We start from the raw sequence: 15,115 nt of genomic DNA, 5'->3' as shown, positions 1-15,115 counted from the left end.
CCCAGGCACCGCTCAGCATCACCCCAGAGGGAGGGAGCAAAGGGGCTGGGGGCCTTTCTCCATCTCCCCTGGCTGCTGCCCGCTCTGGCACAGCTACTTCCCTGCCCTCCTGCCCCCCAGCTGCTCATGCCCACCCCAGAGCCCCCCAGATTTAGGGAAGAGCCATTCCAAGGGGCTCCCAGGGCTCAGCCCAGCAGTGCCAGCGGCTGCAAGCACGGTGTGCTCTAGGTTACTGGTTTATTGAGCTCATACAGGGCACGGCTTGAAACCGTGGGATACGGCCAGTTGGAGCTTTTCCTCTTGTGGAGGGGCTGGCAGGAGGGGAGGGGACGGGAAGAGGGCAGTTTGTGTTTGCTGTGTCCTCTGTGAGCCATCATGGTCAGCCTCTGTAGTTTCAGGTAAGACCTTTCCGGCACAACGCCATCTCCAGAGCAGCAGCCCCAGGGAGCCCGGCTGGGCAGCCGGGACAGGAGGGTGCCGCTGTCCTCGCTGACCTTTGGGCAGAGGCAAGAGGGTCACCAGTGTAGCCATGGGGACTGGCATTTCAAGGCCCACCTGCCCAATGCTGGGTTTGAAGCCCACGGCGCAGCCCCCTGAGCTGTCTCTTTCTGCTTGTTCCACGTCCAGACACGAGTACTAATGGCAGAACAACGTTTGGTCTTGGGAGGAGGTGGTGAAATGATCGCTACGGCTCCCCAGTGGCACTTAGCATGGGGTGCCAAGGGCCAGGAGGGGTGGGGGAGTCTCCCGGGGCTTGTCGAAGAAGATGGAGGAGGACATCTCGGTTTTGAGCTTGCTGTCGGCGCTGCTCTCGCTGGAAGTGGTGTCGGGGCCGCAGCCCTCGCAGCAGCAGCAGCAGCAGTCCATGAAGGCCTGGCCCAGGGGACGACAGAGGCACAAGAGCAGCACGGGTGTCACCGAGCACTTAAAGAACAGGAAGAACTGGTTGATGAGGTTGAGCAGATCCAAGGTCTGCTTAGACATGTCGGGGGACATGTAGGCCACCACGATGTTGCAGACGTTCTCGGGGGTGGTGCAGAGCCCGTAGATGGCGGTCAGCGCGATGATGGTGCAGTTGAGGTGACCCTCGCTCTGGCCGTGCTTGGCGCCCCGGCACTCGCTCTTCTTGTCGGTGCCGCGGATGCGCCGCGTCACCAGCTGGCAGCTGACGGTGAACAGCACGGGCAGGCAGAAGTAGCAGCCGAAGTACCACCACATGCGGGCGTTCTGGTAGGTGAGCACCAGGGAGTAGATGGACTCGGGCAGGTTGGACGAGGGCTTCATGGTGCAGTACTCGGTCACCACGCCGGACACGGGCGACGTGTCCCGCGCCAGCTGCCAGAGCAGGATCTCGGGCACCGACAGCGTCATGGAGCCCACCCAGATGACGGCCAGCTTGGCAATGATGGACTGGCACTGCTCGATGGGCCGGGTGCTGGCCTGGGGGCTGGTGGCTGCGTGGAACCTGTCGATGCCCAGGGCACAGAGGCTGAAGGTGGTGACTCCCAGTGACGATACCTGGTGAGGGAGGAGGCAGAACAGGTGGGCCCTGCTGCAGGGACATCACAGGGGGCTTGGCTCTACCAGGCTTGTGGCAAACCCCACCCCTCCTCCAAAGGCTGTAGGGAGGTCACAGCCTGTGGCTGCATCCCAGGGTTTAGAGTCACTTTTCTGTGACTCCTGAAAGGACAAAAATGCCCCCTGACCCTCTAGTCCCTGCTCAGCTCCCTTTTCTGCAGAAGGGAGAAGTTTAGCTGGATGTCTGTCTGTCCATCCATCCAGCCAAGGTGGGAACAGAAGGATTGTCCTTCAAGCTCTTCTTCTATTCTGGGTGGCTCTTGTAGAGGAGAAGCAGGGACCACTACACACACCAGCACCTTCCCAGGGTTCCCAAGGCCTGCCTGGACAGGCCAAGTGAGTTGAAGGCGCTCTTGTCCCAAATCGGCTTGGGGCAATTTCCGCTGCATTGAGAATAGCAAGAAAAACATCCCTTTTGCCAAAGGAGGAGGCCAAGGGAGGGAGAGGATTCGCTGTGGCTCTGGGAGGGCTGGCCAGGACCGACCAGCATTCCCAGTCCTAGCCCCAAAGCTGGGAGCCAAGTCCCACAGCCCTTGGCCAAGATGATGGCAGAGTCACATGCTGGTGTCCCAGTGCTGTGGCCATTCCTGGCCTCACGAAGCCATCAAACATCAAACCTTGTGCTGAAAGACCTTCCCAGCACTCAGGAAACCTCCCAGGGCTCCACGTGGTGCGTGAGGAACAGCCTGGAACACTGCCCCCCCAACCCCCCAGCCTTTTCCTTGGCCCTGGGCTGGTCACTGCAGCAGCTGATGGCCAGAGTGATGCCAGCACTCAGCAGCATCTCCCCAGACACAGAACCAGGACACCAGCCCAGCACCAGCATCCTGCACCCAGCACCACCTCCCAGCATGTCCCAGCTCTGCCCAAAGCCCAGAGCCAGCCTGGGCACCCAGCAGCCTGCTCTGCCCCACAGCCAGCACCCAGCACACTGCACCTGTTCCCTGGCTGGCACCTGCAGCCCTTGGTGCTGCTGTGCTGCTGCCTACTTCCCCCACACCCTTCCAAGGGCTCTTCCATCTCTCCTGGTGCCTTTGGTCCAGTGCCCTGGCAGGGATGGCACCGGTGGCATCAGCCAGTGCAGCACATCCCTGCACACGGCCTGTCCCCAGGAGCCCCGGTAGCCAGCTTTGCTCCCAAAGCCTGGCTCTGTGCCAGAGCACGGAGGATACATCTGCTTCCCACAGCGTCCCTCCAGTGGCCTGAGCCACAGCCCCGCCAGACACGAGCCCCTGGCCTCCAGAGAGGTTCCCCTCTCACAGCTGACTCTTTGCTGGGGATTTGGTTCTGGCCTGGCTGTGGCTCCCACCCGGGTTCCCAGCAGCTGGGTCCCAGCTGAAGCCCTGGAGCCCCTTTCTGCCCATGCTTTGGGGGGCAGGAGGGCAGTGCAGGGCTGGTGCTGGGGGGCAGAGCAGGACCCCCCACACCAGGACCGTGCTTCCCGGCCTGTGACACATTCATCCTTCTGCAGCACCAGCATCCCACCATTCCTGTCCCTGACTCCTCTGGGACCAAGCTGTCCCAGGGCACCCCAGTGCTGCTGAATCCCTGAACATGGTGGTGCCACCCCCAGGGTTCTCTCTGCCCATGAGCAGCAGGTATCCCTCAGATCCTCCTCGAGACAACATCTGTTTTGGGAACATCACCCTTCCCTGGGACACTGAGCCAGCTTGGGCAAATTCCTGCCCCTCTCTGAGTCCACCCAGATGCAGTGTTGGAAGCCTGAGGTGGAGTACAGGGATGAGGCAAACACTCCAGTTAGTGAGAGGATGGGGTGGGACACCTCTGGAAAGGAGCAATGGCTGCTGGGCAGGGGCACAGGGGAGCAGGGGGGCTGCAGGGCTCCCCCAGCAAACAGCCCATCCCCGTGCTGGGCTGTGCTGTGCAGGTTTGGGGCTGTGCTCCATGGGACACCCTGGTCCCTCACCCTGCACCCAGAGGACCCAGGGGCATTGCTGGAGCTTGTAGGGCTGTGCCCAGCCAGGGACCCTTGCACAAGTGCAGACCCTGGGGCACGGACAGGTGACTGCCACAGGTGACTGCCACAGGTGACTGCCACAGGTGACTGTTCTGGGGCCAGCAGGGCACGGAGCAGCCAGGAACACCTGGAGCACTGGGGTGGATGCTCAGTGGGAGGGGCAGGTCGTGAACCCTAGCTGGTCTGACCAAGCCTGAGAGGTTCTTCAGTGATCTGACACTGTCTCTGAGCTCTTCCAGGTGGCTGTACCCTTGGATAAACGGGGCATTGACAACAGAGAATGAGCAGGCTTGATCTGTCTGTCCCACCAGGGCACAGAGGGGCACAGCTGGACCCCAAGGTCCCCTCGAGGATGGGAGATGAGCACATGGAGGGTTGGTTTCCAGCACAGGAGCAGCATCAGCCCAGATCCTGCCCTCTGGGGCAATTCTGCTCATTCTGCCATCCCCTGTCACCACAGTCCCTCTGGCCTTCTCAGTGGGTGCCTGGCTCTCCCTGAGTGGCCAACATGTCACACCTGAGGTCTGAGGACAAACACAGATCTCAGCCTTCCAGACTTGATTCCTGGGCTGTCCCATTCCAGTGCTGACCAGCACTGTCCACCTGAAGCTCCCTGCCCCTGGACCCCCTTCCAGTGCTGACCAGCACTGTCCACCTGCAGCCCCCTGCCCCTGGACCCCCTTCCAGTGCTGACCAGCACTGTCCACCTGCAGCCCCCTGCCCCTGGACCATCCTCAGCAGCCCACAGTGGCCACTTTCTGGGCCAGCACACTGCAGGGCTGAGCCCCCAGGCTTTGGGGTGGGACAGGAACAGACAAATAGAGGGACCCCGCTGACAGAAGTCCCTGTGCTGGCTGGATGAGGGTCTAATGGGCTCTTCCCAGCCCTGGCAGCATGGGTGCTGGCTGCAGAGCCTGAGGAATGCCTGGGACAGAGGGAAGGTCACTATGGGGATTGTCCCTCGACTCCTTGCCGTGCCCCACTGGGGGTCTCTGGCACACAGTCCTTGTGCCAGGCCACCAGCACCACGGACTGCCCCGGAGCAAGAGGGCAGAGAGGAGCTGGGTCCTGGATCCCTGCGGGGCCCGTGCAGCCCCTTACCTCCATGAAGGGCACAATGCGACAGGACACGTCCCCCAGCAGCCTCTTCTTGGTGATCTCGTTGAAGATGACCACAGGCAGGCAGAAGAAGAGGATGAGGAAATCCCAGAAAGCCAGGCTGGCCAGGATGGAGTTCCAGGCACTCTTCATGTAGTAGTTGTGCCACACGATGCACATCACGGAGAGGTTCCCGATGATGCCCACGGTGAAGACGATGAGGGACAGGAACATCACGGCGTAGGCGCTGTAGGAGCTCTCTGTCACTGGGTACAGGGGGTTGTGGATCTGCAGCCGCTTGTCGGACACGGTGGTGAGGTTGGCTCGGGGCTCTGCCCTGTCCCGCTCCGTGGGGACCCCCGGCTGCTGTTCCGAGGGGTCGGTGCTGGATGGCAGCAGGGCCCTGGTGGGGTGCAGGCTGGCAGAGCTCAGGGGCCGCGGGAACTCCACCCGCACCCCCGGCACGTACTGCTGCACCGACTTGGAGTCCTCCTCCGCGCCCCGGCGCAGCCTCTCCCTCCCCGCGGGCACCTGGGGGCTGCCCGCAGCCGGGTCGTGCCGAGTCCTGCCCGTGCCAGCGCTGCCCCGCGTCCCCGGGGCCAGCAGCAGCAGCAGCAGCAGCAGCAGCAGCAGCGGCAGCGGCGGCGGTGGCGATGGCATCGTGCCCCGCGGCGGTCCCGCACGCTCCGGGGCGGCTGTCGGAGCGGCGCAGCCCCCGCGGCTCCGGGCACGGCCGCTCGCTCCGGCTCCGGCCGCGCCTCTGGGCGCCAGGGCAGCGCTGGGCAGGATAAAAGCGGCGGCGGGAGGGGAGCCGAGCCCTCTGCTGGTCACCCACCGCCCGGAAGATGGGACAGCGGCCAGACTGGGCAGGCCCATAGCCCCCAACACCCCTAGCGTTTACCTCAACGTCCCCAAAACATCCTCAAACGTCTCCCCGGCATCCCCACTAATACCCCAGTTTCCCCAAACATTCCCCAATATTCCCCCAGCATCCCCAAGCATTCCCAAAAAATTCTCCAATGTCCCCAAACATCCCTTCAGCAACCCCCCTAGAATAACCCATCCTGGAATACCAGAATCCCCCAGCACCCCGAGCTTCCCTCAGCATCCCAAATGTCCCCCAGGATTCTCCAATACTCCACAACAGCCACAAGCATCACCCAAGATCCCCTGAAAACAAGCCAGGGGAGGGGTGCCCACAGCCTGGCACAGGCCCTGGCCTGCCAAGCTCAGGTTTTCCCATGGCAGATATTCCACTCTCTCCCTGGAGCAGGGGACACTCAGGAGGCCTGAGGGCCAGCACTGGGCCACCTGTGGCAGGTCTGGCACTGGGCATGGTGTGGCACATGCCCAGCACACTCAGACTGGCTTCAGGACAACCTGAAATGGCCAAACAAACTCCTGGGGATGGGGGCTAACAGGGCTGCCCTGGGCAGGAGGAAGGACTGGTGACTCCAGGAGATGCTTCTTCAAAAATGTGTGTGTCATGCAGGCAGCCTGTGGGGGTGGATGTCTGCCAGGCTTGGAGCTGCAGGACTGTGTCCCTGTCCTGCCCATGGCAGTGGCAAGAGCCAGGACACCTCAACCCTGGCAGCCAGCAAACCCCAACTTCTCCCTTCCTGGGACCCCCCTGCTGTCAGAACCCTGGTTAGTGACAATTTCAGACTTTCTGTGCTGGCAGGCACTGACCCCCAAGAGAGCACTGCATTGACCTGAGGCCATGGAGAAGGCTTCCAAAATGGAATGACAAAACTGGAATTGTGGGTGTGGAGTTTGAATAGAAGTATGTAACATCACAGGGTGGAAAACTTAGAGTTTAAGGCTTTAGAATATAGTAAAATATATAAAGCAAGATTGAGGTTTTAGGGTGGTGTCTGGTCCTTCTTCTTCACCTTCTTCCCCATGGGTTTGGGTGGTTTTGTGTAATTGGATAAAAAAGTCCACATTGCAGGGCACCAGTGGTTGGTTATTGGGTTAAAAGTAAAAATAATTTAGGTGTCATTTCTTAGTTGGACAGTTTATCCTTAAGAGGTCTTGTACAGAGAGAGATGGGGCTCCATTTTTAGTTTGTTGGAGTGAAGTGCTGTAGGACTCAGGGTTTGTGAGGCTGTGACAGAGATGAGAACTGATAAACATCTGAGTGCCAACAAGAAACACCATCTCACACATTTAATCCTGACCTTGACAAGAAGAAGATAAAATCTCAACCCCTTTGCCACGTCTGTCCAGCACTGCCCACCCCTGCTTGAGCCAGAAGGGACGAGGGGCTGGCATCCCTGAGCACGGGGGGACGCGAGCTCCTGCCGTGTCCCTGGGAGCTGGGACAGACAATGGCACCAAAGGCAGAGCAAGGAATGAGCCCTGGGACCCAGAGGTGCTCCCTGAGGGGAGTGTGTGCCCCAGACGGGCAGGACAGCGCTGACAGGGGCTCCAGGGGGAACATAGGGTGCTGCTGGATAAGCTGTCCACCTTTTAATGATAAACTGTCCAATTAAGAAATGACACCTAAATTATTTTTATTTTAATCCAATAACCGACCATCTGTGCCCGCAATGCGGACTTTTGTATCCAATTACAAAATACCTGTGGGTTGTGGTGGGATGTGGGACATTGCTGACAGGGGTTTTGGTGGTGGGATGGCCCCTTGCTCTACTCAAAGTCACATTGTGCTCAGCTGGCACTCGGTGCTGGGCCAGCACAGCTGGGCTGACACAAACTCTGGGGTTGGAGGGGGCAGAAGGAGTGAGTGCTCCCAAATCAGTGAAGCACAAGCTCCTCATCACTCCTGCACTGGAGCTGTTCCTCAGGGCGTGTGACAGCAAGGGTCAGCCAGGGCCACAGGGCCTGGCTGGGCTCAGCTGTGCCTGAGGTCTCTCTGAGACACAGTAAAGTACAAGTGTAACTGGCTGTAAGTGTAATGCGAAATCAGAAGAATGAATATGGATGAACCTATTGTGAAATTCTATGAATATGTAAATTAGCTAGAGTAATAAAAAAGGATCAGGAGTTTTCAGGGAGCACGCGCCCATTGAAGGGAAGCCCTGGCGTGGGCCCAGCACTGTAAATACATACCAAATCTTACAAATCTATCGGAATTGTAAGGTTTTTGATTTATCACCGCAATTCATCTCCTTTCTCACAATGCCTCAGGCTTTTGATTTTCTATTTTTCAGGTTCTGTGCTGCTTTAGTGTGTGGGTCTGGGCTTCACATTAGGGGATGCTGAGCTCTCTTCAGAGAGCAGGGAGACAAAACAATTCCTTCTCTAGCTGGGGATCAAGGACAAATGATCCAGATCTCAGCCCAAGAGCCCAAACAACGTGGGCTGGAGAGAGAAAAACAATCAGGATGGGACTGCGTGGGCTAAAGCTGGAATTGGACAATGAACTCCAATGTGCAGATGGAGCAGAACGGATCAAAGTGAGAACCCGCGTGACCAGTTGTGCATTTTGTGACCATTTTGGTTCATCTTGGGTGTAGCCCTGGCTGGGCACTCGTGCTGCCCAAGGTGGATCCATGGAGGCCTCCTAATAAATCCCTGCTTTATTCTTTAGCTCTGTCCAGCCTCGGCTCTAGGTCAGCCTTCACACGGCATCACTCACACTGCTTCTGCAGCCACGTGCTGCTCTCTGACTCTCAACAATGCGAGTTTAGAGCACTATTTGGAAATTTTCATGAGAAAAGGAGGATTTTTGGCTCCTGCTGGGTTCTACAGGAGCAGACTGGCAATGCCTGAGGTCTGGCCTGAGTGAGGGAGGCACTGCAGCCTCGGAGGGATCACTGGCCTGATGCTGGAAGAGCCTGGGTGCAACAGGGGAAGAACAGCTCAGCCTGAGCTCCCTGACAGCCCAAGGACCTCCCAGGACTGCTGTGTGCTTCAGGTGCTCTGGCTGCAAGGACTCCAGGAAATCTGTGAAAGTCCACGTGACAACCTCAGGGCTCATGACTGCTCTGCCCTTGGTCCACTACTCTAAACCTGGAATGAGCCCAGTATCTTCACTAGTGCAGAAAAAATGCCCAAAAACCTGGACTGTATCCAGTTTGAACGGGGCACAGCGCTGTGCCCGGGTGTGGGGGTGCCAGCAGAGTCAGGGCGTGGGCAGCTCGGCCAACCCAGCACAAAGTGGGTTAACTGAAGGAAAAAGAACTTGAACTTGCTGCTCAGCAAAGCCCCAGTGCTGGCCCCACTCCCTCTGCAAAGCTCAGGCAGGAGAGATGGGGGCATCAGTGCCCACATCAGGCTCGGGGAGTGACGGCACTGCACCTTGGCGAGGCTTGGGCAGAACCCACGCTGTGCCAGGGGCCACGATGGGCAACGTGGCAGCCACCAACTCCCCCTGAACACCCTCCAACATTGCCCAGCTTCCCCCCAAAATCTCCAGCAATATCCTAACATGCCCCAGCATCCCACAGCAGCCTCCAGAACCCTTCCAACATGCCCCAGATTGCTGAGCAAGGGATGAGCAGAGGCCAGGCAAGGCTTGGGGCAGGCGAGGAGCAGGCTGAGGACTTCCCTCCCTCAGTGCCCACATCAGCTCGGAGGAGGGAGCCCTTGGAGCGCAGCTCCTGGCAGGTGCTGGCAGCCAGGTGCTCTGTAAGGAGCTGCAGCTATTTTTAGTTTCATTCCTGATGTTGCACAAGGGCCAGGCGTTGTCACGGAGCTGCCTGGAGACAACAGGAGAGGTCACTGGGGCAAGGTGACACTTCAGTGGCACAGGAGTGACCTCGGGCTGGCTCTGTAACCCACGGAATCACTGTCCAAGCTGCCTCTTTGAGACTCCCCTCTTCCTTCTCTCCCTCTCTCCAGAAGCTCGCAGCCAGTGAGGGTCCCTGGCTGTCACCAGACTGGGCCCAGACAGCAGCCTTGGATGCTGCTTGGGAATGGCACATTTATCCTCTCCAGCCTGAATTCACACGGGGGTGACACTGCTCCCTGGGAGATCAGTGTGTGTTTTGCAGATGTCTCCTGGGAGGTGCCTCACCACAGTCCAAATACTCCACTGTGACCCAGGAGAGTTTTTTTCCTACATCCCCCCTTCCAGATATTTCATTCAGCCCTCTGTGTTTTGGACAAGTGTGTATAAAAATCATACACTACCGACATCCCACCACGCTGTGGCACACAGGGACACCCCCAGCAGCACATTCCAAACACTCTGATAGAAGAGGGACACGGGTCCTGCACTGCACCACACCAACAAACTGCTCCATTCTGAGGCTCTTCAAAGCTGTTCCTCTGGGACAGGAGAGCTCTGCTGTAGCCAAGGGCAGGTGTAAAACCCCCAGGGAATCTGTTTCACCCCATGCCTCCATGTCCATGTTCCCCCACGGCTCCCCAGGTGCTGGGGGTGGTGGAACAGGGACACAGTCTGATCCCACGGGTGGGGAGAATAATGAGGGTACAGCACCAAAATACCAGGGTGAGTGGGTGGGCACAGCTGGGTCCCCCAGCTCTGTGATGAGTTTCTCAGAGTCCCTCTGAGTGGGAATGGGCAGGGGATGGGCAGTGGATGGGCAGTGGATGGACAGAGGATGGACAGGGGATGGGCAGTGGATGGACAGGGGATGGGCAGGGGATGGGCAGTGGATGGACAGGGGATGGGCAGGGGATGGACAGGGGATGGGCAGGGGATGGGCAGTGGATGGACAGAGGATGGGCAGGGGATGGACAGGGGATGGGCAGTGGATGGGCAGTGGATGGACAGGGGATGGGCAGTGGATGGGCAGGGGATGGGCAGGGGATGGGCAGGGGATGGACAGGGGATGGGCAGTGGATGGGCAGTGGATGGACAGGGGATGGGCAGGGGATGGACAGGGGATGGGCAGTGGATGGGCAGGGGATGGACAGGGGATGGGCAGTGGGGATGGACAGGGGATGGGCAGGGGATGGACAGGGGATGGGCAGTGGATGGGCAGTGGATGGGCAGTGGATGGACAGGGGATGGGCAGGGGATGGACAGGGGATGGGCAGTGGATGGACAGGGGATGGGCAGTGGATGGGCAGGGGAAGGGCAGTGGATGGGCAGTGGATGGGCAGTGGGGATGGGCAGGGGATGGACAGGGGATGGGCAGTGGATGGACAGGGGATGGGCAGTGGATGGGCAGGGGAAGGGCAGTGGATGGGCAGTGGGGATGGGCAGGGGATGGGCAGGGGATGGACAGTGGGGATGGGCAGGGGATGGGCAGTGGGGATGGGCAGGGGATGGGCAGGGTATGGGTTCCCTGAGGTCAGATGGGGCTGCCTGTGTGCAGGATGAGGAGCATCTTTGCCAGGAGGTGACTTTGCCGGTGATGCTGAGCTGCTTGCCTTAGGCTGGGAGGGCAGCACCCTGTCACCCTGTCCCTGAGGCTCTTGTCTGTCACCTCAGGCTCCTCTTCACGTGGCCATCATGTCGCAGAGCATCCTCACACCGAGCTCTGGGGATGCCAGAGCTGCCCAGCCCCTCTGCCCTTGGCAGTGAGAGCAGACCCAGCAAGGCTCAGCTCTCCCAGGGCCCTGCAGGGCTCAGACTCTCACCCCTGCTCTGTCAATGAAAACATGTTTTTTTCTTAACTCAGAATCCATGTCAGAACCCCATGAGGCTCCAGCTGGCCTTCTGGGGAGCTCTGGTGAGCTGCCAGGGCTGCCCCGAGCTCTCTGTGACAGCATACAACAGCAGCAGAGCTGTCCTGGTGGCCTTGCAGAGGTGGCAGAGGGGACACTGCCCTAGACCCCCCCGGCTCCTGCCTGAGCCGCTCATCCCCTGGCACCTCTCGTGCCGGAGAGAGTCAGGGCACGTGAGGCACAAATACCCCGTGGGAGGAGGAAAACGCTCCCTTTTGTTTCCACCAAACAGTCGGGCTGCGGGAGCCGGGCAATAACCGGGCTGGTACACGCCTGTTTGCCCAGGAACGGAGGGAGAGGGCAGGGAGGGGACACAGTAAACACAGACGGCGGGTGCAGCTAAGCCAGGGCTCAGGCTGCTGCTGGAGGGCTGCGGGCACCACTGAGGGTCCCTCAGGGACGACACCCCCCGCGATTTGCTGGCAGTTGTCCTTCCTAGAGAGGACTCTGAGGCCAGCCCAATGTCTGTGCCAGCGCGGCACAAAGCTGAGCCTGCCCCACCCGCACTGGGGGCTCCCACCAGTGTCCCCGTGGCACTGATCCCACACCCTGCCAGGCTCCTGGAATGGGAGAGGGAACTCGGGGGCTTCCTGCAGAGGCAAGGAGGGAGTCAGAGGAACTCATCCCCTGCTCCCTGCCGTGGGGGGTGGTGTGCCATGGACGCTGGGGCTTTGGGGAGTGAAGCACCCTCAGTGGTTGCCCTGCACACCACGGTGCCAGCCAGGAGCCAGGACAGGCTCTGGACCTGCAGCTTCTCCTCCCCTGCTCCCTGGAGATGGTGCAAAGCTGCTCCTGTCTGAGCATGGCACACTGCACTGGGCTCAGTGCTGGAGTGAGCTCGCAGCCTCCAGGGCCTCTGTGGGACCCCAGCCCTGCTCCATGAGTGGGTGTCCCAGGAGTCACTGGAGTAAAGCACGGCAGGAACACTCAAACCCATTTTACAGCAGTAAAACCCAAATGACAGTGGGATTTCCCTTGGGCCACAGCAGGAGGTGAGTTCCCGGGGCTGCTGGCAGGGAACAGCCCAGGGACAGCCTGGCGCTCCTGGGTGGGTGCCACGGGTGTGCAGGGAAGTGTCCTCAGCCCTGTGAGCAGGGGCTGCGCTGCTGTCTGCATGGGGCACTCACGCTGTTTTCCCAGAGGAACTGAGAACCCACAGCACGGTCAGCTTAGGGCAGAGGCACTGTTTGCACGTGGAATTGGACAAGCAATGCTCTGCAAGCAGCAGGAGGCTGTCGGGAGAGGCCGTGAGCTCTCCCCTTTGGGGGACCCCCCTCGGTGGTTTTCCTTTAAATTCCCTGTAAATGTCAGGGAGAAGTCACAAATGTAAAAATGTGACTTGGAGCAAAAACACTCCTATAAGTGTAGAAAATAAACCATTCTCAGGCCCACTACCTTTCTTTTGGGATGAGTGTTTGGATTCTCCATTTGTGTCAATTCAGTCCCTCTGTCTCTAGCAAGAAATCCTTCATTTTTCCCTGCTGTGGGTAACCCTCCTGTTCCCTTGCTGCTGTGTCCCCCACTCTGGCCATCACCCGCTGTGCCCAGGGGCTCCAGAGCTGTGTGGAGCTTAGGTTTGGGTGACAGCTTGGGTTTGGGGGTGCTGCAGCAGCTCCCTGAAGCCACCCTGGTGAAGGTGATGTGCTCGTTCCCCGTTTCTAGCACCACTCTCAGGGTGCCTCAGCGCCCCTGGCCGCTCTCAGTGAACCCCAGCACCTCCTGCAGCCATGGGGGTCCAGCCCTTCTGGCCACAGGGCACACTGAGGCTCCAGAGAAACACGGGGGGGCTCTGGGGGCAGAGTCTGTGCTGGGGCTGCCGTTCAGCCGGTGTGGTCAGGGGGCCCTGTGGCTGCAGCCCCTGCACCGGCGCTGGGGAAGCACCTCTGGAAAGCAACCTGCTCACAGAGCCATGGAGCGCCGGGCATGGCACAGCCCTGCTGCCCAGCCACGCTCTGCCCCGGCTCTTCCAGGGCTCTGGGCAAAAGTCAAGGTGGCTCGTGCTTCCCAGGAACTCTGCCGTTTGGGAATTCTGCCGTTTCTGCTTCCCAGGAACTCTGCCGTTTGGGAATTCTGTCGTTTGTGCTTTCCAGGAACTCTGCCATTTGGGAATTCTGCCGTTTCTGCTTCCCAGGAACTCTGCCGTTTGGGAATTCTGCCGTTTGGGAAGTCTGTCGTTTGTGCTTCCCAGGAACTCTGTCATTTGGGAATTCTGCCATTTGGGAATTCTGTCATTTGTGCTTCCCAGGAACTCTGCCGTTTGGGAATTCTGCCGTTTGGGAATTCTGCCGTTTGTGCTTCCCAGGAACTCTGCCGTTTGGGAATTCTGCCATTTGGGAATTCTGTCATTTCTGCTTCCCAGGAACTCTGCCGTTTGGGAATTCTGCCGTTTGGGAATTCTGTCATTTCTGCTTCCCAGGAACTCTGCCGTTTGGGAATTCTGCCGCTTGGGAATTCTGTCCTTTGTGCTTCCCAGGAATTCTGCCGCTTGGGAATTCTGTTGTTTGTGCTTCCCAGGAACTCTGCCGTTTGGGAATTCTGTCGTTTGGGAATTCTGTCATTTGTGCTTCCCAGGAACTCTGCCGTTTGGGAATTCCGTCGTTTGGGAATTCTGTCGTTTGTGCTTCCCAGGAACTCTGCCGTTTGGGAATTCTGTCGTTTGTGCTTCCCAGAATCTCTGCCACTTGGGAACTCTGCCGTTTGGGAATTCTGTCCTTTGTGCTTCCCAGGAACTCTGCTATTTGGGAATTCTGCCATTTGTGAATTCTGTCGTTTGGGAATACTGCCATTTGTGCTTCCCAGGAACTCTGCTGTTTAGAAATTCTGTCATTTGTGCTTCCCAGGAACTCTGCCGTTTGGGAATTCTGTCGTTTGTGCTTCCTCGGAACGCTGCGAGGGGCAGGTGGCGCAGGGCAGTCCGTGCTTTGGCTGCTCCTCAGGGCAAGGGACATCCCGGAGGCAGCGGGGCCACAGGGCTGGCACCGGGGACACCAGTGTCACACCTCGGGAGGGAGCCCAGCACCCAGCCAGGTGGGCCGGGAGCTCTGGGAGGGGCTGAGGTGCGTCCAGGGGCTCTGTGAGCACCTGCAGCCCTGCCTGCAGTGGCTGCCAGCTCCTCGGGTGGTGACCTCAGGTGTCCCAGCTGCAGGGGTTCTATCCAGAGACTTCCAACACACACTCTTCGTCTCCTGAGTGGCCTCTTCTGGTTGTCCCACTTCTATCCCTCCAACAGACAGTTCACCCTCTCCATCCTGACCAGATCCTGCCCATCCTGCACCCACGGGCAGCACCTGACACAGGGCCCTGCTGTGGTGCACTGAGTGACCCCAGAAATGTCTGTGCATCATCTGCCACCCACACAGCCTGTGCCACAGCTCAGCCCTTCCTGTGGGGCCGGGGCAGCACCAGGGGCTGCTACAGGGTGGGCAGGGGAGACTGGGGGCACTGGCCCCCACTGATGCCCAGAGGAGGCTGGGGGCCCTCCCTGCCCTCCCTGGGGAGATCTGGGGTTTTGAGCTGGCAGTGCCAGGGTGTGGGGGCAGAAGACAGTCCCCTGGCTGCCCCAGCTCCGGGGGAAGCAGGGCACCACAGTGACATTTGTCAGCTGCCCTGGGCTCCCAGCATGGCTGGGACAAAGGTCACCGTGCAGAAATTTCGGCTGCTTGCTGGTGGAAAATTCCCTGCTTTGCACACATGTAAATGAGGGCTGGGGAGCTGTGCCCATGCCCCTGCCACTGCAGTGCCTTCCCCGAGCCCCAGCCAGGCTGGGGGTTTCCATTCTGCCCCCACTAAGGTCACCATCACATATATTGGCCCCCCCAAAAGCTGTCCTTGCCCCGGAGATGTCCTGGCACAGGGCAT

At 59.4% G+C, this 15,115-nt stretch overlaps 1 protein-coding gene across 1 annotated transcript; it reads right to left on the bottom strand.

Moving 5' to 3' along the window:
* Nucleotides 1-223: 223 nt before the first annotated feature.
* GPR37L1 (G protein-coupled receptor 37 like 1) lies at nt 224-5,324 on the bottom strand. Its single transcript, XM_068173039.1, has 2 exons — nt 4,658-5,324; nt 224-1,518 (listed from the first exon to the last, which is right to left on the bottom strand). Exons 1-2 carry the CDS (start codon nt 5,312-5,314, stop codon nt 706-708), a joined length of 1,470 nt encoding a protein of 489 aa, XP_068029140.1. The 5' UTR covers nt 5,315-5,324; the 3' UTR covers nt 224-705.
* Between the last annotated feature and the right edge of the window lie 9,791 nt (nt 5,325-15,115).

This window comes from Anomalospiza imberbis, chromosome 26, assembly GCF_031753505.1.
Source record: "Anomalospiza imberbis isolate Cuckoo-Finch-1a 21T00152 chromosome 26, ASM3175350v1, whole genome shotgun sequence".
NCBI classification, from domain to species: domain Eukaryota; kingdom Metazoa; phylum Chordata; class Aves; order Passeriformes; family Viduidae; genus Anomalospiza; species Anomalospiza imberbis.
The sequence above is the reverse complement of the archived record's forward strand: the minus strand, read 5'-3'. Positions and strand labels throughout refer to the sequence as shown.

Coding starts and splice junctions, on each gene's coding strand:
- GPR37L1 (XM_068173039.1), bottom strand. CDS start 5,314: ATGCCATCGCCACCGCCGCCGCTGCCGCTGCTGCTGCTGCTGCTGCTG. Junction 1,519..4,657: donor GCATTGTGCCCTTCATGGAG/GTAAGGGGCTGC, acceptor CTCCCTCACCAG/GTATCGTCACTGGGAGTCAC.